Genomic DNA, 25315 nt, shown 5'->3' with positions numbered 1-25315 from the left:
AGTAAGCACCTTGGCTAACTTTTTTTTTTTCCAAGCGGTTTCATATTTAATTAATTCTGAAAGTCGTAACTCTTACTTCCTTCTTCAGATCTGAAGGATGAGTGTGCTGTGAATTCAGGTATATCACAAAGTAATATTTTCCCCTTATATAGGTGTTCTTCCCCCTAAAGGCTGAATAAATTATTAGGCCTCAGTTTCTCATAGAAACAGCCCACAATGCCACCAGGCAGGCATTTTGCTTCACCCCACCTAATTCAATCTGTACTGCATACAAATAGAAACCTTGCAGCTCGTTTGATCCACTGTGAATATTATCAAGTAAACATGCTTCGCTGAGCCAACTTTCAGAATGCTAAAAACTATTTCAACTCCACCTCCTTTCCTGAAACATTGCTGCGGTTTATGAAATCTGTTTTTCAAAGTGTCCTGTACTGTAACAGGTTGAACTTTCTCTCTTCTGAATACAATCTGTCCTGCCTATTCCATTCAGCTGATGAAAACTATATTACTCCTTCCTGAAGACTCAGTTTTGCTGCAAAAACTACAAGAAACCAGCCAACCAATAATGGCTGTGAGGCAGCCAACGATAACTGAAAAATATTCAGACAATTTGAAATAGTCAGGAAGTATTAGGGCTAACCTCTTTCACCACAGGATTTTATCTTTGTTACCCTCATCCTTCCTCTCCATTTTTATTGGTTACACTGACTTGTATCTTGTTTCAAATTAGAGATGGGATTTAGGTTCAGTTATTGGCTTTGCCACAGACATTCTTGTGTGATCTTGGGCAAGTTACTTGATCTCTTTGCCTGAGTTGTCCATATGTGACATTGGGAGAATAACACTTCCTTTCTCTCAACTGTTAGTCTAAATAGACAAGACAAGATAGACAGTAGGTTGGTAAGGGCAGGGACGGTGTGACTAGCACAATGGGACCGTGATCTCAGTTGGTGTTTTTAGGGGCTTCCATAATACAAATATCTTATTTAATAATAGATCATAAGCGGTTCAGGGCAAGGACCGTGCCTGTTGTGTGCTTTTCCAGCATCTACCAACTTGGGCTGTGCTCCTGACTGGAGCTTTTATGTACTGCTTCAGTACATGTAATGATCTCAGTAACGCTAAGTCTGCTAACAACAAGAGGGACGGCTGAAAAGCTGTCATCTCAGGATAGTATTTCCCACTGGGTTCCCAGAAGGTGGAAGATGGGTCATGGTCCCAGTGCAGAGGAGAGGCACAGGGGTGAGGGGTGGTAAGGTAGTGGTGCTGGAGAGCAACCCTGCCCCTCACTCACCCTGCAGTGGTCCAGTCCCACGGGGCTGGCCCAGCTTCCCATTTTGGTCATTGTGACCTAGCGCACAGGGGCGCAGCACCACTCAGGTTTGGACAGGTCATCCTCATGAGGGAGGGGAAGCTGGGCCAAACCTAGATGGTGCTGTGACCCTGTGCTTCCGGTCACAACAGAAGCCAGGCCCTGCCCCACAGAGTGCATGCTGGACGGGCTGACAGTTGCTCTCCAAATCCTCATCCCAAAGTCTCCTCTCTGCACCAGGCCAGGATTAGGGCTATGGTACCAGGGCGGAAGGGGGCTGCTGCTGTGTGTAGTCAGCACCCTATTGGTGTGTGAGGTGGTGACTGTGGTCACTGGCCTATGACTTTAGCACACACACCCTCCCCTGAATTTGGGACCTGGATGAGTCACAGAAAAGACAATTTTCAGTTGGTGGGTCACCTTCCTAAACAGTCTGACAAGACAAGAACTTGTCCCTCCATGTCCTCACCAGCATATGGACACTCAAAGTTAGTGTCTAAACTCAACCCCTCTCTGGAGTTCGGGTTATTGATACATAACAATAATTCCCAGCTTAAGCTTTCTCCCCAAGCTAGACTATTTCTAGAGTTTTCCTTTTCTCTTATAGTTCCTTCTTGGTTAAGAAGAGAGCCCTCCCTTTCCTCCTTTCTATCCTAGTTGGAGCAAGTTGGACCCAACTCACAGCATGATTCAGCAGTAATGACCCTGAACCTTCATAAAGCAGGATTTCAGCACCTGAGTTCCGAGCGACTTGACAGAAGAGGTCCATGTTCCCAGACAGGTTTTTAGAATGTGTTACCCTGTTACAAGGTGCACACTATAGTTTATAAATATTCGAAGTGTAAACATCAAGGAGGAAGAGAAATTATTTAGGGTACTACTAGGGATAAAATCAGGAGTGGTTGAAAGAAAGAAATGGAAAATTCAGGCTGAATAGCAGAAAAAACTTCTTTTCCATGAGATCTGTACAACAACCTCCCATGGGTAGCGATGAGAGCCCCAATATTTAACGTATTTAAAACTAGAGCGGTAAAGCATTAGGACATATACCGCAGGGAAGCATTTTGCATTGACAGGGAGCTGGACTTAGCAACCTCTACGAGGTATTTTCTATTTCTGTTTTATTGTGATTGAGACTAGGGGTGGGCATCAGGGATTTCCAGCTGTGAGGAATATAAATTAGGATAAGAATCAACAAAGCTCTGAGGAATAAGAGCTTTGTCCTTTAGGAAAATTGAATACTCTAAGATTGCATTAAAAAAAAAAACTAACAAGATTAGTATTTAAAATAAAAAGTTACATCTCTCCAAATGGGCTGTACCAAGGGACAGAACTGAATTATTTGCTTCATTGTGCTCAGTTTTTTATTACATGGCTTTAATCTACAGTAGAAGCAAGGGTCATCTAGTTTAGAGGGGGGTTGTTTTGTGTTTTGTTTTGTGAAGCTTCTGCTTTCCAGAATGAGCTCCACAAACAATGGTCTCCTTTTGAATTATTTAAAGTGATCTCATGACTTTCCTCTATATAATAATAATAATAGTAATTAGGGCCCTGATCCTGAATGGGGCTGAGGACGCTCAGCTCCACTGAAATCCATGCCAGCATGACGGGATCAGGTCCTAGATTAACGAAGCAATGCTCATAAAGCACTCTAAGTACTAAGCAATTTTCATTATTGGGGCAGTTGTACAAGCTGATGACACCCAGTTAATGAGATATTTCATTGAAGGCACAACTACTGTATGTTGTTTGAAAACAACCGAAAGTAGATTGAATGCTAGGTCACACTGGGATTTGCTGAGGGTGCAGACCAGCTGTTCAGTGGTGTGCAGGTGGCGCTGGGAAGGAGGGGGAGAAGCAGGGATGGGGTGCACTCAGGGGAGTAGGTGGGAAGAGGCAGGGTTGGGGTGGGGGCTTGGAGGAAGGGGTGAAGTGGGGGCAGGCCTAGGGCAGAGGGGAGGTCAAGCACCCCCGGGGAGAGAGGAAGTCGGTGCCTATGTTTGTTTGTTTGCGAGTTTCAGCTACAATGGTTGAGCCATTTCCGAGAATGACATTGGGGGGAAATATGTTGGTTTTCCCAGGTTAAACGATTGTTACAGCTGTTTCACTGAGAAGCTCTAGTACCTCTAAGCTTGAAGTTTGACCAGCAGGTTGTCCTAGAGGCAGGGGCATGCCTTTTGCCATATCTGTGAAAATCAGCCAAAATTTGGCCAAGATATAACCCTCTGGAAATTGCAGTCCGTACATGTTCAGTAGAGATATGTCAGAGTTTGGCAGCAAATGTTTCTGATTCAGCCTGTCCAGGGCATGCTGTGTCCCAAGTCTGCAGGTGTTGAGCAGGACTTTCCTGGCAATTACTTCTCTTGGCTTCTGGGGGCCATTGTGGTGCCAAGGACAGGAAATGAGACTCAAGAGACAATGTGTCCTTTGCTGTCAGTGCTGCCCTGCCAGTTCCCAGGCTGTATGGCGGAGAAGAAAACGGCCTGACTGGAATGCAGAGGGCTCAGGAGCTGGTGGTGAAGATAGATGGAGAGGGGAATGCCAACATACTATTTTTTCTACAGCACCTTCCCTCATTCAGTGCACAGGATGCAGCGTTGTCAACTCTCGTGTTTTTTTAGGGTATGACAGGATTTTGGCTGAGAGGGAAATAAGTCTCACGATGACACAAGAAATTCCAGCAAATTCCTCGAGCAAATATGAGCCCTCTGGCTGACTGCCGAGCTTTCCCAGCTCCTGGGGCAGAATGCTGCAGGCAGTGCTCTCTTCCTCTCCCTTTTCCCTCCCACCTCGCAGTCTGAAGCCATTCTCACAGCAGGGACGGAGGGAGCTAAAGAGCCTGGCAGCTGAGGACTGTTCTGCTCCCTTCTCCCCCCACTCCCCAAACTCCCACCCCTCTTTTGAGCAACGGGGCCAGGATGGTTTGGGGCAAAGAACACAAGAACAGCCAAACAGGGTCAGACCAATGGTCCATCTAGCCCCATATCCTGTTTTCTGACAGTGGCCAGTGCCAGATGCTTCGGTGGGAATGAACAGAACAGGACAATTATCGAGTGATCCCTTCCCCTGTCATCCAGTCCCAGCATCTGGCAGCCAGAGGTTTAGTGACACTCAGAGCATGGTGTTGCCTCCCTGACCATCTTGGCTAATTGCCACTGATGGGCCTGTCCTCCAGGAACTTATCTAATTCTTTTTTGAACCCCATTATACTTTTGACCTTCACAACATCCCCTGGCAATAAGTTCCACAGGTTGACTGTGAGTTGTGTGAAGTATTTCCTTTCATTTGTTTTAAACCTGCTGCCTATTAATTTCCTTGGGTGACCCCTGGTTCTTGTGTTATAAGGGGAGTGAAGAGCCCCTATAGCCAGTGATGAGCTGCCAAAATCTTAACAAGCGGTTCCCTCCTCACCCCACGAGGGGGTTGTGGCCCATCCCCACCCACCGGGGACTCCTGCCCCACCCAACCCCCCACGTTCCTTGATACTCCCCCAACCCTGCCCCGTCCACCCCTGTCCCCTGACTGCCCCCAGAACTGGGTAGGAGGGTCTCGTGGGCCAACATAGTGGGTGCCCACCCACTCCTAAGAGCTAGAGGGACCTGCTGGGGGGGCGAGGTGGGGAATCCCAGCGGTGCTTACCTGGGGCAGCTCCCAGGAAGCATCCAGCAGGTCCCTCTGGCTCCTAGGGGTAGGGGAGCGTAGCTAGAGGGGGAGCAGGGGGAGCGGCCTTAGGCACCGACTCTGTGGGTGCTCCGGGGCTGGAGCACCCACAGGAAAAATTTGGTGTGTGCAGAGCACCCACTGGCAGCTCCCCGCCCCTTGCCCAGCCCCAGCTCACCTCACCTCCACTCCGCCTCCTCCCCTAAACATGCTGCCGCGCTCTGCTTCTCCGCCCCCCTCCCCTGGCTTCCCGCGAATCAGCTGTTCACGCGGGAAGCCTTGGAGGGCTGAGAAGCAGGCAGCAGCTTCTCAGGCTCAGGGAGGGAGAGGTGAGCTGGGGTGGGGAGCGGTTCCCCTGTGCGCCCCCCCCCCCCGGGGTTACCTGCTGTGGTGCGGGCAGCCCTCCTCACGCCCCCCTCCCCCGCCCCAGCTCCCCTTCACTCCGCCTCCATCTCCCTGGGCTTGAGTATGAAGCCACTGCTTGCTTCTCAGCCCTCCCAGGCTTCCCACGTGAACAGCTGATTCGCAGGAAGCCGGGGGAGGGGGGCGGAGAAGCAGAGGGGGTGGCACGTTCGGGGAGGAGGCGGAGCGGAGGTGAGCTGGGGCGGGGCATGGGGCGGGGAGCTGCTGGTGGGTGCTCTGCACCCATCAAATTTTCCCCCTGGGTGCTCCAGCCCCGGAGCACCCATGGAGTCAGCACCTAAGGCGCCACTTCTGGCCAGTTGTTAAATTTAACAACCAGTTCTAGCGAACTGGTGCGAACCGGCTCCAGCTCACCACTGCCTATAGCTCCCCCCCAATCTGGAAAGGGGAGAGCTGACCCTGCTGCAGAGCCCCCAGGCCTAGAAGTTGGGGGTGAAAAGTCCTAGGAGGAGCAGAGGTGAGGTGAGCTGAACTGATGAGGACTGAACTCAGGCATTGGGGGCTGGGGAGTGAACCGGAGGAGGGTGAACTGATGGAGGCTAGGGGGAGCAGGGGATGGGCAGATGTGGGAATTAACTCCTTCAGCGGGGGCCAAAATCGTCTTTGCCAATAAAATGGGGAGAGTGGACAACACATTCTCACACACACACACACAAGGATGGGCAGGGGTGTTCAAAAATAAAAAGACAGAACAAAAAACAAAATACGATATTTTTAAAAAGAAATCTCATGATTTTGGTGGGGGTCTGACTTGTTTATCTCTTAGGGGAGTTTGAGTCAGGATTTTTGATCTCTTGTGGTTGACAACACTGAGGATGAATCTGGGTTGTATAGTGAATGACCCGTGCCCCATTTGTTGCAGAAGTTGGAAGGTGTTTAGTGAATGAGGCAGGGGGTCTTCAGGAAGAGAAAAGATGGTCTCATGATGAAGGCAGTTGAATGATGAAGGCAGTTGAACGGATTCTGTCCCTGCCTTTGCAAACAGTTTCCATGTGATGCTAGTCAAGTCACTTAAACTAAACTTGTCACACATGGTCACTAGCTGTGTTCATCATTTTTGGGGTGCCCAATATGAGACACATAGAGCCAGATTTTCAGACGTGCTGAATGCTCACAGCTGCAATTGAAGTCAACGGGAGCTGTGCTTTTAACACAAAGTGCTATTAAAAAATGCTAAGTATTCAGAAAAAGTAGACCTTAGGTTTCTCAAGTTGAGCACCCAAAATTAGTGAATGCCTGACAATTTTGGCTTGAATTTCCCTCTCCTCCAGGTATCCATCTGTTAAACGGGGACACTAATACCAACTAATCTTACGGCAATGTTGTGAAGACAGATTAATAAATGTTATGGAGCACTCTAACAGTTTGAATGTACCATAGAAATATCCATAAGGAAATTAAAAAGTTTGCCTTCAATACATGGCTTGGGTGGTAAAAAAGGCTTGGGGACCATGCATTTAAAGTGCAGGATAAATTAATGAATTGCGCAGGCAACCTTAATTCTGGCCTTTCCTAGCTTTTGCGTGACTTTGCAACCTTAACATTCTTTTAATGTAACTTTTTGTATGTAATATTTAGAGAATGTCTGTAGCTCATATGAGTAGACCGTAAACTCTTTGGGAGAGGAACTGTCTTGTGTGTGTGAAAGAAAGAGAGAGAGGCCTCTCACAATGGCGCTCTGAGGACTTTAAACATCATTATAACAGAAATAATAATAATACTTTTATAAACAGTAAGGACCTAATTATGTTACCACATATAGGAGGTTGGTGTCAGTGGAGTGGTATGTGTGCAGGAGTAGCATAATTGGGTTCCAAATTTAAAAAAACAAAACAAAAAAACCCTCCTCCACCGATCACAAGTTGAAAGCTATAATTGTAGGGCTAGCTTGTGTTAAAGTGCTATAGACAGACGGCTGCACACTCATTCAGCAGTGAGATTATCCCCCAACGCTGAGAAGGCTAGGACTTCAGACTCTGCATCACTGACCATGCACAGTCACTGACAAAGCAAAACCATGACAGATCCACTCTACCACTTCGTAGTGCAAACAGCATGTGTGTCTTTTGATAACTGATGGCTCTGGGAATTAACCACCATTTAAGGGATCAATAGACTGTGCAAGCTAAAGCTCTATTATGTTATTACGTACCAGAATAGTATCAAATTACAGGGGTTTTACTCCACTGCGTAATGTTGTATTACTAATTTAAAACTCATGGAAAGAAAAATTAAACTTGCTTGCAGAAACCACTATGCTGGAAAAAGAAATATTTATCTCCCTTTTTCCCATCTGACAGCAATTTCTCTTTGGTCAGCCGTAGATACTAAAAATAGCAGCGAATGTAAAGGGTTAGCTGTATCAGAAAAGGAGATTAATCTTCAAAGCAAGTGCCGTCTCTGTGAGAGCAGAAAGCAGAGGTGCAAATTCAGAATAGCCTTTGTGATGCTGTGCTGGCATGTGTCACTGGAGTAGTAAATAGCATTGACAGGACCCTGTGGTCAGGAATGTTCAACTGCTTCCCGACACTGACTCTCCTGAGAGAGAGGTCTCCACAGGCCAGGGTATAGAGGACACAGACCCTGTGACTGTGGAGTGTGAGATATTTGTACGTTTTGTAGATTCAGTCCCACAATACCTTCATGTGCATAGCTCCCACTGATGTCAGTGGGCATTGTAGACGTGCCCAGCAGGTTTCAAGTACGGGGCCCAGTGTGATATTTATTTTTTGAGGAAGTGGTCTCATGTGGTTTTTCTGACAGAAAGAGACCGGTGATACCTAAGAGCTGCTGCTCTTAACTTTAGTGGGTAATTTAACCAAGGGATTGATTCTGAAGGAGAAACATAAAGAAAATTTGCTGCATGTCCAACAGGCATGGATTAATCAGCTCAGAACAGCAAAAACTAACCCAAGCCTGTAGCTAAAACTCAGTGTGACTGTTCTTTCCCAAGCAGACTCCCAGCCACAGGAGTTTGAACCAAGATGATGGAAAATTTCCCTTCATCCCCATTATTCTTGGGATGCTGTTCCTCCCTGTTTAAAAGCCTGTTCCTGTGCCATTGAGGTGAGCGGGCCCTTGCTATTGACTTCGGGGTGACGAGCTCTGCTATTCGGGAGAGCCTCAGAGTAGAGCCGCTACTCCTCCAGATCGAGAGGAGCCAGCTGAGGTGGTTTGGGCCCTTGATAAGGATGCACCTTGGGAGGCCTCCCTTGGATCTCTATTGGGTATGTCCCACTGGGAGGAAGCCCGGAGGCTGACCCAGGCCACACTAGGGGGATTCTATCTCCCGGCTGGCCTGGGAATGCTGGGGAATCCTTCAGGAGGAGCTAAAACCTGGTGCAGCGGAAAGGGAGGCCTGGTCCTCCCTACTCTCCAGGCTGCCTCCACGACCCTCACCAGGAAAAGTAGCATAACGGGAAAAGAAGCAGCAGCTGTGAACATCAGTGGGTGCAGGATCAGACCTTAAATCCTCATCTGACGTGCACATTATCAAGCCACATGTCATACGCTCTCCTCTGCTAGGAAGCACTGCTGAAGCAGCACATGCTGACTCTCAGCTCAGAGACTGAGATGTGGACATCATCTCGCGCCTGCCCCTCCTGAGAGACTCGCACCTGCCTTCATCCCGCACAGAGCGGCCTCCATCTCACTTCCTTGTGTTCCTTTAATAACCTCAGAAATACTGACTCTCCAAACTGAGTTAGTTATTTTAGCCAAATAAATAGGAATCCCTGCATTGTTTTCAATACCAAGCACGCTTGTTCTGTTCTCCTCCCACTATTTTTGTGACTTTATCCTTTCTTTTTACCTCAGTAGGCTGAGATTTGAGATGGATCTGAACAAAAACCTGAGATCCAAAAAGCCCTGAGAGTTATGATCCCAAATTGAAAATTGTGCCTGAATTCGGGGCAGCAACCCAGCAAAGCATTTAAGCAGGTGCTTAATTTGAAGTACTGTATGTCAGTCAGAACTAATTAATCACGTAAAAATGATGGGGGTAAGTTTCACACCTGCACAGTAGGTTGGGGTGAGTGGGAATGTGGGTGAGTGTGAGTGGGGTGAATATGGGAGTATATGGAGGATCGAAAGGTGGGGTTGTAGCAGAAAGAGTGAGCGAGAGAGAACATAAGAGTAGGGTGACCAGATGTCCCGATTTTATAGGGACAGTCCCGATATTCAGAACTTTTTCTTATATAGGTGCCTATTACCCCCATCCCCTGTCCCGATTTTTCACACTTGCTATCTGGTCACTCTATGTAAGAGCATCAGGGCTACCATTATTTATCAAGTAATTAATCATGTGCTTAACACCACAGTGCCTTGTGGTGCTCTAATATTCTGATCAGGGGCAATGGAGTCTTCCTAAAAGTGGGGGAACATGAGGCCCTAACCTCTCCGTGACCCTGCCACTCCTCCTTACCCCAACCTGGCTCCAGCTTCCAATCTGGCCTGGGGGCAGGGACTTGGAGCCAAAGAGCCATGATAAGAACTGCCCGAGCAGCTGTGGGAAACCGTGGACCCTCCATCTGCCCAGGGTGGGAGCCTAGGGGGGCAGAGATACATTCTGGGGACTGCTCTTGGTCTCCCCATCCCAGGCAGATGGAGGGTCCGCAGCTCCCCATAGCTGCCTGGGCTCCTCAGGTGGCTCTTACCCAGGCCAGGCTCCAGCTTCTGGCCTGGTCAGGGGATGAGGCCCTGAGAGGAACAGCAGGGGCAGGGTGTTGGGCCTGTGGTGAAAAGTGGACAGGCCATGGCCCCTTGGCCCTCCTGTTCTGATCCATAGCTTTTATCTTGAGCACATCTCCATTTGAGATGCATTCTGTTCACCAGCCCGTGAAACAGACATCCCAGCTTGCAGGCAGCTTTGATTAGAAGTGCCTGACATTTGGTTCTGTGAGAAATCTGGAAAAGTGCTAAATGTTGGCTGACTATCAAATTAGTGAAGATGTAAGAGGGATGAAAGAGGAAGGAAAATCAAGTTTTTCTCTGTGTGTAATGATGAAAGGCTGTAGTAAACAAACCAGCAGAGCCTTTGGCGGATAAGAGTAACATTCTGATCTTCGCCAAGGAGCAGGCCTTGTGTCATTTGTTCCAATAAAAGGTACAGTTAAGGACTTAGTGGCTCAGTAATTAGTTACATGTAATCATTGTTTGAATTCTCCTAGCCAGGATCATGTAAAGCCATGCTGATTATAGAGCATTACAAAGCCTCAGAAGTCAGAACATGATTCAATTCTAAACATACCATGGAGCACATGGACCCTGATTATACACCCAGAGGAAGATTCCACCAGCCACACCCCAGAAGAATCAAACATTCTGTTCTCACAAATAATATTGGAACCCTTATTAATCTTATGGACTAAACTCAGGGGTGGCAAAAACGGTTGTGTAAGTTTCACACTTGTACAGTAGTAGGTTGGAGTGAGTGGGAACGTGGGTAAGTATGAATAGGGTAAGTGTGGGAGTATACTGAGGATCAAAAGGGTGGGCTTATAGCAGGAAGAGTGAGTGAGAGGAGAGCATAAGAGCATCAGGGCTGCTATTTATCATGAAGTATCTGACATCCTTGTCTTGGTTACTTTGTCTGCTACTAACTCAGCATTTTTGAAACTTACTTCTATGTATGACCGTATGAAAGTTACTTCTATGTATATTCCTGTCTATCTCCATGATGCACACTGAATCCAGCCCAACATGTCATTCCTTGTCCATGTAGACCATTCCCTCAAAGAATTATTAACTTCTAAGCTTTTTTAAAATATTAATTGCCCACAAAAGCCACTTGCCAGCTGCTATATTTCTCCTCCATGAACATTATCATTTAAATATACTTCTTCACCTTAAACCTGAGAAACAAATAAGATACAAAATCAAAAATATTGGCAAAGACATTGCAGATTCCTTTAACATCATGCATAGCCTCCCACCTATCGTTATCCAACGCCTTGCTACCATTCTCAGTCCCATCTGCTAATTCACTTATTAATTCTCTTCACTTCACTCTCTCCTCCCCTCTTGACTCCTTTGCTTCTCTTTCCCGCTGCAAAGTCCATCCCTTCAACTCCTAGGGTTAACCTAGGTTCATTCATAACATTCTCTTTCTTGTCTCCTGCTCCTATATTGCTGACTGCCTCTCTGAAAATGCCCTGCAGCCATGCAGGCTTCCTCTATCCCTTGTTCTCTGCTCCTTTTGTTTTTGGGTCCCCTGGAGTCTGGCTCTCTCCACTTCAGAAAAACTGCTCTCACCAAGATTTCTAAGTCTTATCCTACCCAAATTGAAGGGCTGTAGTTTTGACACTGTTGATCACACACCCCTTGTTCAAATTTTGTCCTCCCTTGCATTCATAACTCTGTCCTTTCCTGCTTCTTCTAACTTGGATTGTTCCTTCAGTATCTTGTTCAGTTGGTCCACTTCCTTCCTCTTGTTCTTCAGCAGGGATCCCAGAGGGCTCCTTCTTCTCTCTTTACATCTTTTGTGAGTGATCTCAGATGCGTACATGGCTTTAACTACTGCATCAGCTTACACCAATGACTTTCAGATCTACCTCAACATGGCTCCCTCCATCCAAACTTCTCTTTCTGACATCTCTTCTTTAATGTCTCACCACAGCTTCAATATAAATGGCCAAAACTGACCTGTCACTGTTGACAGCACCACCATTCCTGTCTGTCACCTAAGTCCAGAAACTAGGAGTCATCTCTGACTCCTCCTCTCTTGCCTGCACATGCAGGTGGTGTCTTAATCTTTCCACTTCACTCACCATAAAATTTCTTTGATCACCCTTTTCCTTTCTGCCCAGATAGACAAAAGTCTCATCCAGGCTCTCAGCATCTCCTGTCTGGAATAGTGTAACCTCCTCCTCTCTGGCTTTGGTAGCCCCAATGAAAGTCCCCTGCACAGCTGCTAAGATTCTCTTCCTAACCAGTCACTTTGACCACCTCACATTCCTTTCTGATGTCTCCTTCTTGTTTCGTCACATCAAGCGTAAACTTTTTATGGACATTTTGAAGGATCTTCACAGCTCTGTGCCTCTCTACTTACCCACACTTCTGTCTTATTCCATCACTCCACCTCCTCTGCTTCTTGAGCAATTCCTCATTTGTTCATACACAACCTCTGAACCTTCTTTGATGCTGACTCTTATGCACAAAACACCCTCCCTCAATTGATCAAAAAGGCCAGTGCTCTCTCCTCAACACACAGTTCTTTCATGATGTCTGTAAAAAAAAAACAGACAATGAGTGATGGGTTGAGACACAAATGAAAATAGCTAATATTTATAGTTTTCAGGGGAAAAAATAGCAAGGGCCCATATTTGATTGTATCCCTCCACTCCCTCTCTTCATGTCTTTTATCTTATATTTGTACAGCACAAAGCACAATGGGACTCTGATCATGACTGGCATAACACAATGTGATTATTTAATAATAAGTGCATGAAGGTAAGTAGAATGACTTCAGTCCTTAGCGTGTGGAAATAGGAAACGGTTAAGAGAAGATTGCTTATGCTGCTGTACCTTTCTGCAGAGTTTTTTTTCATTTTCCTAACTTCATGTCTGATCCATTCAACAATAGCATGTGTCAGCAGCAACAGAGGCTTTGCCATCAGATGCATTTTCAAAATAGAGCTCTTAAAAGAATTCCAGCTGTCGTGCTTGTCATTGTTTAACCTTTACTGACTGTGCCTCTTGAGGGTATCTTTGTTTCCATTTCCAAGAAGGTGGTGGTTGTCAATCAAAGAAACCTTAAACTAAAGATTCCATTATGTTGCTTGTGGTATCATATATATTTTCTCAATTTGTATAACAGGCACAAGTGTGGATAATTGTCAGGAAATATAAAATGACATACATGTTCTGATATGTAGTTCCAAAGTTGTGTCAAGAAAGACTGGCGGTAGCAGTGTTTATTTAGAGCCAGATTCAGCCTGGCTCTTGTGCAGGTGCACAGGGATAGTGGTATCATGCAAAAACTCCATTCACATGCTCACTTCATCGGATGCATACTGTGGAAACTGCAGAAGACATTATATACACAGAGACCATGAAACAATACCTCCTCCCACCCCACTCTCTTTACAATGTGTATGATAATCAAGTTGGGCCATTTCCAGCACAAATCCAGGTTTTCTCACCCTTCGCGCCCCCCCACGAACTCACTCTCCTGCTTTGGATGGGCTATTACCAGCAGGAGAGTGAGTTCCTGTGGGGGGGAGGGAGGGGCGGAGGGTGAGAGAACCTGGATTTGTGCTGGAAATGGCCCAACTTGATTATCATACACATTGTAAGGAGAGTGATCACTTTAGATAAGCTATTACCAGCAGGAGAGTGGGGTGGGAGGAGGTATTGTGTCATGGTCTCTGTGTATATAATGTCTTCTGCAGTTTCCACAGTATGCATCCGATGAAGTGAGCTGTAGCTCACGAAAGCTTATGCTCAAATAAATTGGTTAGTCTCTAAGGTGCCACAAGTACTCCTTTTCTTTTTGCGAATACAGACTAACATGGCTGTTACTCTGAAACCATTCACATGCTGTAAACTACTCAGGGCAGGGACCATGTCTTCTTAATTTCTCTGCTGCATTATGCACACCTGTCACTCCATTTAACTTTGTTACCTCTTTTGACCTGAGCAGTTAGCCAAAATTCAGGTCTTGTGGATTATTTCCTTTTGGAGTAGAAATTGATGCTGAGGTCAGTTGTTTTGTTGATGCACTCCTGGTTATTTACAAAGAATGTACAAAGTCCTGTTTCCCTGACCTCGGAGTCAAACTGCAGGAGACAGTTTCTTTGCTCACAGTTCCAAACCCCTTTCCACCCACCACTTAGCCCAAAAGTTCTCTCTCTAGACTTTTTTCTTAGGTTCGTGCTACCATTGCTTCTGTGTCTGGTGCTTCCTTGTTCCTCTCTTGCTGTGTCTACACTGTAAAAATGCTGTGTTCTTAACTTGGGCTAGCTAATATGCATTAGCTAATTGAGGTTAAAATAGCCGTGAAGACACAGCAGCTCAGCCTTTAACTCAGGTTAGCAGCTCAAATTTAACCCTAGGTTAGACTTTAATGCAAGCGGACAGCGGAAGTTAAAAGATAAGCAGCCCTATCTTTGCTGCTATTTTAACCCAAGTTAGCTAACGCAGGTTAGCTAACCTGAGTTGAGAACACACTTTTTTGTTGTTTTTGCGGTTGCTGCTGCAGTTGCAATGGAGACACAATACCCAGGAAAACCCCTGTACCCATATAGCTCAGTTTCTGAGGAGCCCTTCACAGCCTGTGTTTGGGTGGTAGTTGAAACAATAGGAGTCATCTATTCCACAGAGGAATTTAATTGTTTCTTACATTTATCCTGAATGACCAGTTTCAGCCATGCTTAACCCAACCCCAGCATAACCATATAGTAGACATTGACATCCACGTTTACAGTCATTTGGTTCCTGCAAGATTCCCTCCCTCCTCCATTTTAATTTGTAATCAGAGGCATTGTAATCAGAGGCCAAGTATCTGAAATGTTTCTCCCCATTTACAGACCTGCATAGCTGTCCAAATGGAAGACAATCAACCTGCTAAAAGAGCCAGAAAGGGAAAACGCTTTAGGATTGGGGCTATTTTCAAATTAGAAGGATTGTAGTTAAAATTAACGAGGAAGCCAGTGGCACTTTAAAGACTAACAGATTTATTTGGGCATAAGCTTTTGTGGGTAAAAAGCTTCCTCGTTGTTTTCATGGATAGTTAAAATTGTTTTCACTTTTGCATATGTGAAAGTGTATTTCCAGCACATAAGTGAAGATTGTCATAATGGTCTTTTAGAGAGACTGTACTGGAAATCTGTGTAACTTTGTCCTTCCTTCTTTATACTCCCTGCTTGAGCTTCATATCACCCTTTGCCCCATGCACCAGCATTTCCACCTTCATTCTTCCATTTGGGCTTCTTGCACAATTAGCTCCATGTCTTCTTCCCACCACCCCATGCATGATACAGCCACAAAGCCCCTTCCCTGTCCACATCTTACAGACCCACTTTCGCCATGCTGCTTGCTATGCCCCTAGTTGACTTGTATATAAAATTCCTATTATGTTGTCTCTCTTTCCCTAACCACTAGGTACCTTTCTGTCTGGCCAGAGACTGAGCGCTCTTCAAGCCTGGGACCATCCCTCCTTGGAATAAAAAGTACCTAGCACATCTTGGGTGCTACCAAACATAAACAAATACAAGTCATAATAATAATTGGACTATGAATCAGTGCATGTAGAAACCCATTTCAGTGTATACTTAGCACATACTTCCTTTCAGAGAAGATTTTTAGTGTTTATACTTATTAAGCATTATTTATTAATACAGGAACATGTTGCCAGTAGAAGTTAAGTAGGTCTTGCGTTACAGAAGAAAGACTTAGCAGTGTGAAATGATTATAAAATAGCTACATGGCTTATTGTGAGCAAGAATATAAAGACAAACCAATAAAATACACTCCCAATGCAGACTTATATCCTCAGGCCCTTGGGAATCAACTCCCCATGTAACAAGGGCAACAATGTCATAATATATATAACGAGGAGTACTTGTGGCACCTTAGAGACTAAAAAATTTATTTGGGCATAAGCGTGTGGGCCAGAACCCACTTCATATATATAGTCCTCAGTTTCCAGCTAATATGGGCATGCAAAAAACACTGAGAATTACATAAGGGGAAAAGATTAAAAGGAAAACAAACACATGGGAAGGAATGAGGGGGGTTGTTCCAAATTGCATTTTTAATTACAAAGGTCCTGATCACGGCTGGAGCTGTGTGGTCATGCACGGGCTTAAGCGACAGTGGGTGTCTAAATCTTCCCCGCTACCTACACACAAGCCCCTGCGATCTGCACAGCTTTACTGAGCCCTGGGTCTGGGCACATTGGGATGGGTGCTGCACTTTTGCCATTATCAGACACGATGCAGGTGGGTAGGAAGTAGTGGAGAACTGGCATTGGCTTTTTCCCCTCTGCTGTGTACCAGTCAGCACAGCTGAGCCAATATGGGGGGGGAGAGGGATGGGGTGTTAAGTAATCTGCAACTGCTAAGGGCCAGTAGCAGATTACTACCTGTAGTGAGGCATGCACATGAAAGGATTTGGGTTTGAGCCTTTCAGAGAAATGATTCCTCTCCTGTGCTGCTCCTGGGGTGGTGCATGTACATGCCACCCCTTACACACAGATGATTGTAAACCAGATTCTCTAGCCCAGATATTTTTCCTATCACAGTTCACAAATAACAGAATAAACTAAAATCAAATTACAATACAGTAACTGGTTTCAGAGTAGCAGCCGTGTTAGTCTGTATTTGCAAAAAGAAAAGGAGTACTTGTGGCACCTTAGGGGGGTTGTTGCAAATTGCATTTTTAATTACAAAGGTCCTGATCACGGCTGGAGCTGTGTGGTTATGCAGGGGCTTAAGCGACAGGGGGTGTCTAAATCTTCCCCGCTACCCACACACAAGCCCCTGCGATCTGCACAGCTTTACTGAGCCCTGGATCTGGGCACGTTGGGATGGGTGCTGCACTTTTGCAGTACTAAGAGACTAACCAATTTATTTGAGCATAAGCGAATACAGTAACTGTGCACATTAAAGGGGTGCTGTTGGGTAGTTTAAACTCATTGTCATTTGCTTCCTGATGTAGTGCAATTAACTTCACTGGGTTTACACTGGGAATTTGGCTCACTATTAATAAATCTGCTTCGATGTACACATTCCCTTCAGTGTCGGGTGCCTAAACATTGCAGCATGATGCTTAAGAACGAGACAGTAAAATTGACTAGAAACCAAATGGCAACAAAAGTAAAACCGACTAGTCTATTTTCATTGCCAAGGTGAAAAAGGTGCAAAAAGGAAAGAAATCAGTTACGTTGGGGAACAGTAATTTAGAGCTTAAAAACTTCTTTCAGTTCTGTTAATTTAAGTTATTAGTAACACAAATGGAACATTTGCTTTTAAACAATACATAGGCCAAGATTTTCAAAATTACCTTGTGATTTTGATGCCCATCTTGATACATCTTAAAAAGGCCAAAATCACTAGGCATTTTAAAAAAACTTTGTAATTGTTTTTTGCCAGACAGTGTCTGTTTAAAATCAGTATTTTTAAATTATACCATATTAACAACATTTTTCCCCTTTTGTTGATTATTAAGGGTCTGATTCTGCAATCCTTACTCAGGCAAACCTCCCACTGACTTCAAATGAAATTCCATTGGAGTCAGTGAGGTTTTTAGCCTGAATAAGGGCTTGCATGATGGGAACATTGATTTATTCCTCCCCTCCTCCCCCCACAGTGAAGTTATGCTCCACTTCATCTGTATATTTGACCATTCTGTGGTTAACCAAAGTCCTTTTGATATATTTCACAGGATCATAGTCATAAGAGATAGGAAAGCCCGTCTGATGAAGTATGCTAGTCTTTTAATTTTTAATCACACACCAGAAGAAAAGTATATCTAGCTATCAATACATCATTACATCACAACAAACCAGTCAGCATTCTTGATTCACCTCCCTGCCTTTCCCAAATCCACATGATTCTTCAGGGCTCTTGTTTTGCTGCTCTCAGAACACAGAGGAGTCAAGCTCTCTGACTGGCTGGAGGAAAGGACCTGTAAGTGATTTTCCTGTTGATGCAATGTTCATTAGCATCTTTCCAAAAGGATCTGTTTCTAGGCGTTAGGAATGTGGAAAAAGAAGATGCTTATCCACAACACAATAGTAAATTCTTAACACACCCCACAGGAGGCAGTGTTTGTATAGTTCTTTGTTTAAGTCCTTGACAAGTGGGTGGTAATGAAAACTAAAGAAAATCCTCCTCACAAAGTATGTGGCAGGTCTGCTGAACTTTTGTTTACAAAAATGTTTTAATCCATTTAAGTTCAAAAAAGTTGTCTTAATATCAAGTTGTTTAAAAAGTTTTCAATGTTTCTTTCAGCCAAGCTGTGTATTTAGCCTGTTATACCTTCTTTAGGATAAAACAGAAAGAGCTGTATTTACACATACAGAAACCACTACTGACTACCCTCACATTTAACAATAAAAAATGTAGGGCCTGATTTTCATAGGTGCTGAGCACTCACCGCTGTCCTTGGCTTCACTTAGGCTATGTCTTCATTGCAAGTGAGATGTGTTTTTACCTTGGGATTGCTAACATGAGATATTGCAGGGGTTCTCAAACTGGGGGGTCAGGACCCCTCAGGGGGTCATGAGGTTATTACATGGGGGGGTCACGAGCTGTCAGCCTCCAGCCCAAATCCTGCCTCCTGCATTTATAATGGTGTTAAATATATTTAAAGTGTTTTTAATTTATAAGGGGGGGGGGTCGCACTCAGAGGCTTGCTATGTGAAAGGGGTCACCAGTACGAAAGTTTGAGAACCCCTGAGAGATCAATCTTGATGTCAATCCTAGTGGAGACAAGGTTCAGGTAGTTTTTACCTCAGTATAGCTTTTTGAGGTCAACCCTGCACCCCGCACCTGGGGTTCACCTCAGCTAGCTGCATCGAGGTAAACATACACTGCCTTATCTCCCCTATGATTTTACGTTGAAAGCGATCTCGGTGTAAAAGTCACCCTTATTTTTGCAGTGAAGACAATGCCTTAGAGTTGTGGCTGCTCTGCGCCTCTGAAAATCTGCCCTATAATTATTAGATTTCAATGTGAGTTGATGCCTAACTTGCATTAGGCACTTTTGGAAATCCAACATGGCACCTACATGCATCTTTAGCCACTTAAATGCCTTTGAAAATCTGGCTCTTTTGTATCCTTTAAGTATGATCCAGCATTTACCTTTCAGAGCAACTGTTTCAAAGGGATTTTGGGTAATGTATTACTGAACTATAAACCTGGGTGGAGGTGAAATTATATGTCTGTGCCTGTGACTTGTTTCTAATACACTCTAAGGGTATGTCTACACTACGGAATAAGGTCGAATTTATAGAAGTCGGTTTTTTAGAAATCGGTTTTATATATTCGGGTGTGTGTGTCCCCACAGAAAATGCTCCAAGTGCATTAAGTGCATTAACTCGGCGGAGCGCTTCCACAGTACCGAGGCTAGAGTCGACTTCCGGAGCGTTGCACTGTGAGTAGCTATCCCACAGTTCCCGCAGTCTCCGCTGCCCATTGGAATTCTGGGTTGAGATCCCAATGCCTGATGGGACTAAAACATTGTCGCGGGTGGTTCTGGGTACGTGTCGTCAGGCCCCCGTTCCCTCCCTCCCTCCGTGAAAGCAAGGGCAGACAATCATTTCGCGCCTTTTTTCCTGAGTTACCTGTGCAGACGCCATACCACGGCAAGCATGGAGCCCGCTCAGGTAACCGTCACCCTATGTCTCCTGGGTGCTGGCAGACGTGGTACAGCATTGCTACACAGTAGCAGCAACCCCTTGCCTTGTGGCAGCAGACGGTACAGTACGACTGGTAGCCGTCATCGTCATGTCTGAGGTGCTCCTGGCCACGTCGGCTGGGAGCGCCTGGGCAGACATGGGTGCAGGGACTAAATTTGGAGTGACTTGACCAGGTCATTCTCTTTAGTCCTGCAGTCAGTCCTATTGAACCGTCTTATGGTGAGCGGGCAGGCAATATGGACTGCTAGTAGTCGTACTGTACCATCTTCTGCCGAGCAGCCATGAGATGTGGATGGTATGCAGTCCTTCTGCACCGTCTGCTGCCAGCCAAAAATGTAAAAGATAGATGGAGTGGATCAAAACAAGAAATAGACCAGATTTGTTTTGTACTCATTTGCTTCCCCCCCTCCCCTGTCTAGGGGACTCATTCTTCTAGATCACACTGCAGTCACTCACAGAGAAGGTGCAGCGAGGTAAATCTAGCCATGTATCAATCAGAGGCCAGGCTAACCTTCTTGTTCCAATAAGGACAATAACTTAGGTGCACCATTTCTTATTGGAACCCTCCGTGAAGTCCTGCGTGAAATACTCCTTGATGTAAAGCCACCCCCTTTGTTGATTTTAGCTCCCTGAAGCCAACCCTGTAAGCGCCCCTCCCGGCGTCAGAGCAATGGCAAACAATCGGGCATCTGAGAGTGCTGTCCAGAGCAGTCACAATGGAGCACTCTGATGGGGCTAAAACATTGTCGCGGGTGGTTCTGGGTACGTATCGTCAGGCCCCCGTTCCCTCCCTCCCTCCGTGAAAGCAAGGGCAGACAATCATTTCGCGCCTTTTTTCCTGAGTTACCTGTGCAGACGCCATACCACGGCAAGCATGGAGCCCGCTCAGGTAACCGTCACCCTTTGTCTCCTGGGTGCTGGCAGACGCGGTACGGCTTTGCTGCACAGTAGCAGCAACCCATTGCCTTCTGGCAGCAGACGGTGCAATACGACTGGTAGTCGTCCTCGTCGTGTCCGAGGTGCTCCTGGCCACGTCGGCTGGGAGCGCCTGGGCAGACATGGGCGCAGGGACTAAATTTGGAGTGACTTGACCAGGTCATTCTCTTTAGTCCTGCAGTCAGTCCTATTGAACCGTCTTATGGTGAGCGGGCAGGCGATACGGACTGCTAGCAGTCGTACTGTACCATCTTCTGCCAGGCAGGCAAGAGATGAGGATGGCTAGCAGTCGTACTGTACCATCTTCTGCCGAGCAGCCATGAGATGTGGATGGCATGCAGTCCTTCTGCACCGTCTGCTGCCAGCCAAAGATGTAAAAGATAGATGGAGTGGATCAAAACAAGAAATAGACCAGATTTGTTTTGTACTCATTTGCCTCCTCCCCTGTCTAGGGGACTCATTCCTCTAGATCACACTGCAGTCACTCACAGAGAAGGTGCAGCGAGGTAAATCTAGCCATGTATCAATCAGAGGCCAGGCTAACCTCCTTGTTCCAATAAGAACGATAACTTAGGTGCACCATTTCTTATTGGAACCCTCCGTGCAGTCCTGCCTGAAATACTCCTTGATGTACAGGCACCCCCTTTGTTGATTTTAGCTCCCTGAAGCCAACCCTGTAAGCCGTGTCGTCAGTCGCCCCTCCCTCCATCAGAGCAACGGCAGACAATCGTTCCGCGCCTTTTTTCTGTGCGGACACCATACCAAGGCAAGCATGGAGGCCGCTCAGCTCACTTTGGCAATTAGGAGCACATTAAACACCACACGCATTATCCAGCAGTATATGCAGCACCAGAACCTGGCAAAGCGATACCGGGCGAGGAGGCGACGTCAGCGCGGTCACGTGAGTGATCAGGACATGGACACAGATTTCTCTGAAAGCATGGGCCCTGCCAATGCATGCATCATGGTGCTAATGGGGCAGGTTCATGCTGTGGAACGCCGATTCTGGGCTCGGGAAACAAGCACAGACTGGTGGGACCGCATAGTGTTGCAGGTCTGGGACGATTCCCAGTGGCTGCAAAACTTTCGCATGCGTAAGGGCACTTTCATGGAACTTTGTGACTTGCTTTCCCCTGCCCTGAGGCGCATGAATACCAAGATGAGAGCAGCCCTCACAGTTGAGAAGCGAGTGGCGATAGCCCTGTGGAAGCTTGCAACGCCAGACAGCTACCGGTCAGTTGGGAATCAATTTGGAGTGGGCAAATCTACCGTGGGGGCTGCTGTGATGCAAGTAGCCCACGCAAGCAAAGATCTGCTGATATCAAGGGTAGTGACCCTGGGAAATGTGCAGGTCATAGTGGATGGCTTTGCTGCAATGGGATTCCCTAACTGTGGTGGGGCTATAGACGGAACCCATATCCCTATCTTGGCACCGGAGCACCAAGCCGCCGAGTACATAAACCGCAAGGGGTACTTTTCGATAGTGCTGCAAGCTCTGGTGGATCACAAGGGACGTTTCACCAACATCAACGTGGGATGGCCGGGAAAGGTGCATGATGCTCGCATCTTCAGGAACTCTGGTCTGTTTCAAAAGCTGCAGGAAGGGACTTTATTCCCAGACCAGAAAATAACTGTTGGGGATGTTGAAATGCCTATATGTATCCTTGGGGACCCAGCCTACCCCTTAATGCCATGGCTCATGAAGCCGTACACAGGCAGCCTGGACAGTAGTCAGGAGCTGTTCAACTACAGGCTGAGCAAGTGCAGAATGGTGGTAGAATGTGCATTTGGACGTTTAAAGGCGCGCTGGCGCAGTTTACTGACTCGCTTAGACCTCAGCGAAACCAATATTCCCACTGTTATTACTGCTTGCTGTGTGCTCCACAATATCTGTGAGAGTAAGGGGGAGACGTTTATGGTGGGGTGGGAGGTTGAGGCAAATCGCCTGGCTGCTGGTTACACGCAGCCAGACACCAGGGCGGTTAGAAGAGCACAGGAGGGCGCGGTACGCATCAGAGAAGCTTTGAAAACCAGTTTCATGACTGGCCAGGCTACGGTGTGAAAGTTCTGTTTGTTTCTCCTTGATGAAACCCCCCGCCCCTTGGTTCACTCTACTTCCCTGTAAGCTAACCACCCGCCCCTCCTCCCTTCAATCACCGCTTGCAGAGGCAATAAAGTCATTGTTGCTTCACATTCATGCATTCTTTATTCATTCATCACACAAATAGGGGGATGACTACCAAGGTAGCCCAGGAGGGGTGGTGGAGGAGGGAAGGAAAATGCCACACAGCACTTTAAAAGTTTACATCTTTAAAATTTAATGAATGATAGCCTTCTTTTTTCGGGGCAATCCTCTGTGGTGGAGTGGCTGGTTGGCCGGAGGCCCCCCCACCGCGTTCTTGGGCGTCTGGGTGTGGAGGCTATGGAACTTGGGGAGGAGGGCGGTTGGTTACAGAGGGGCAGCAGTGGCAGTCTGTGCTCCAGCTGCCTTTGCTGCAGCTCAACCATACACTGGAGCATTCTGGTTTGGTCCTGCAGCAGCCTCAGCATTGAATCCTGCCTCCTCTCATCACGCTGCCGCCACATTTGAGCTTCAGCCCTGTCTTCAGCCCGCCACTCACTCTCTTCAGCCTGCCACTTACTCTCTTCAGCCCGCCACCTCTCCTCCCGGTCATTTGTGCTTTCCTGCACTCTGACATTATTTGCCTCCACGCATTTGTCTGTGCTCTGTCAGTGTGGGAGGACAGCATGAGCTCGGAGAACATTTCATCGCGAGTGTGTTTTTTTTTCTTTCTAAGCTTCACTAGCCTCTGGGAAGGAGAAGATCCTGTGATCATTGAAACACATGCAGCTGGTGGAGAAAAAAAAAGGGACAGCGGTATTTAAAAAGACACATTTTATAAAACAGTGGCTACACTCTTTCAGGGTAAACCTTGCTGTTAACATTACATACATAGCACATGTGCTTTCATTACAAGGTCGCATTTTGCCTCCTCCCACCGCGTGACTACCCCCTCAACCTTCCCCCCTCCCTGTGGCTAACAGCGGGGAACATTTCTGTTTAGCCACAGGCAAACAGCCCAGCAGGAATGGGCTCCTCTGAGTGTCCCCTGAAGAAAAGCACTCTATTTCAACCAGGTGACCATGAATTATATCTCACTCTCCTGAGGATAACACAGAGAGATAAAGAACGGATGTTGTTTGAATGCCAGCAAACATACACTGCAATGCTGTGTTCTACAATGTTTCCCGAGTACGTGTTACTGGCCTGGAGTGGTAAAGTGTCCTACCATGAAGGACGCAATAAGGCTGCCCTCCCCAGAAACCTTTTGCAAAGGCTTTAGGACTACATCTAGGGGAACCGCAAATGCCAGGGCAAAGTAATCCTTTCACATGCTTGCTTTTAAACCATGTATAGTATTTTAAAAGGTACACTCACCAGAGGTCCCTTCTCCGCCTGCTGGGTCCAGGAGGCAGCCTTGGGTGGGTTTGGGGGGTACTGGCTCCAGGTCTAGGGTGAGAAACAGTTCCTGGCTGTCGGGAAAACCGGTTTCTCCGCTTGCTTGCTGTGAGCTATCTACAACCTCCTCCTCATCATCATCTTCTTCTTCGTCCCCAAAACCTGCTTCCGTATTGCCTCCATCTCCATTGAAGGAGTCAAACAACACGGCTGGGGTAGTGGTGGCTGAACCCCCTAAAATGGCATGCAGCTCATCATAGAAGCGGCATGTTTGGGGCTCTGACCCAGAGCGGCTGTTCGCCTCTCTGGTTTTCTGGTAGGCTTGCCTCAGCTCCTTAAGTTTCACGCGGCACTGCTTCGGGTCCCTGTTATGGCCTCTGTCCTTCATGCCCTGGGAGATTTTCACAAAGGTTTTGGCATTTCGAAAACTGGAACGGAGTTCTGATAGCACGGATTCCTCTCCCCAAACAGCGATCAGATCCCGTACCTCCCGTTCGGTCCATGCTGGAGCTCTTTTGCGATTCTGGGACTCCATCATGGTCACCTCTGCTGATGAGCTCTGCATGGTCACCTGCAGCTTGCCACGCTGGCCAAACAGGAAATGAGATTCAAAAGTTCGCGGTTCTTTTCCTGTCTACCTGGCCAGTGCATCTGAGTTGAGAGTGCTGTTCAGAGCGGTCATAATGGAGCACTCTGGGATAGCTCCCGGAGGCCAATACCATCGAATTGTGTCCACAGTACCCCAAATTCGAGCCGGCAACGTCGATTTAAGCGCTAATCCACTTGTCAGGGGTGGAGTAAGGAAATCGATTTTAAGAGCCCTTTAAGTCGAAATAAAGGGCTTCATTGTGTGGACGGGTGCAGGTTTACATCGATTTAACGCTGCTAAATTCGACCTAAAGTCCTAGTGTAGACCAGGGCTAATAATAGCCTTGTCAATATTAATAGCCTTATGGGCCAGATCATGAAACTCTTACCCATGTGATTAATCTTTACTCACACAGTTAGTTCCATTGACTTCATACTGGTCTGTAAGTGTTAATGAAGTAATTAGTATTTGCACAGTACTTAGAGGAAAAGAAATAAGTGCAATTATCATTAATATATGTGCTAATGGCTTATGAGAATTTACAAGCTTCTAAGTACACAAACTACTAAGAGA

At 46.5% G+C, this 25315-nt stretch overlaps 1 protein-coding gene across 1 annotated transcript; it reads right to left on the bottom strand.

Moving 5' to 3' along the window:
* Positions 1–23041: 23041 nt before the first annotated feature.
* LOC125630839 (uncharacterized) lies at positions 23042–24718 on the bottom strand. Its single transcript, XM_048836960.2, has 2 exons — positions 24133–24718; positions 23042–23544 (listed from the first exon to the last, which is right to left on the bottom strand). Exons 1-2 carry the CDS (start codon positions 24716–24718, stop codon positions 23237–23239), a joined length of 894 nt encoding a protein of 297 aa, XP_048692917.2. The 3' UTR covers positions 23042–23236.
* Positions 24719–25315: the final 597 nt, after the last annotated feature.

Source organism: Caretta caretta, chromosome 2 (assembly GCF_965140235.1).
Source record: "Caretta caretta isolate rCarCar2 chromosome 2, rCarCar1.hap1, whole genome shotgun sequence".
In the NCBI taxonomy this organism is placed as follows: domain Eukaryota; kingdom Metazoa; phylum Chordata; order Testudines; family Cheloniidae; genus Caretta; species Caretta caretta.
This window is presented reverse-complemented; position numbering and strand designations above follow the sequence as displayed.

Bases quoted from the DNA above. Each gene is read 5' to 3' on its own strand.
- LOC125630839 (XM_048836960.2), bottom strand. From the start codon at position 24,718: ATGCAGAGCTCATCAGCAGAGGTGACCATGATGGAGTCCCAGAATCGC. The intron at 23,545-24,132 runs GTGAGTGTACCT...TTTCTCCACCAG, and splicing joins AGGCGGAGAAGGGACCTCTG to CTGCATGTGTTTCAATGATC.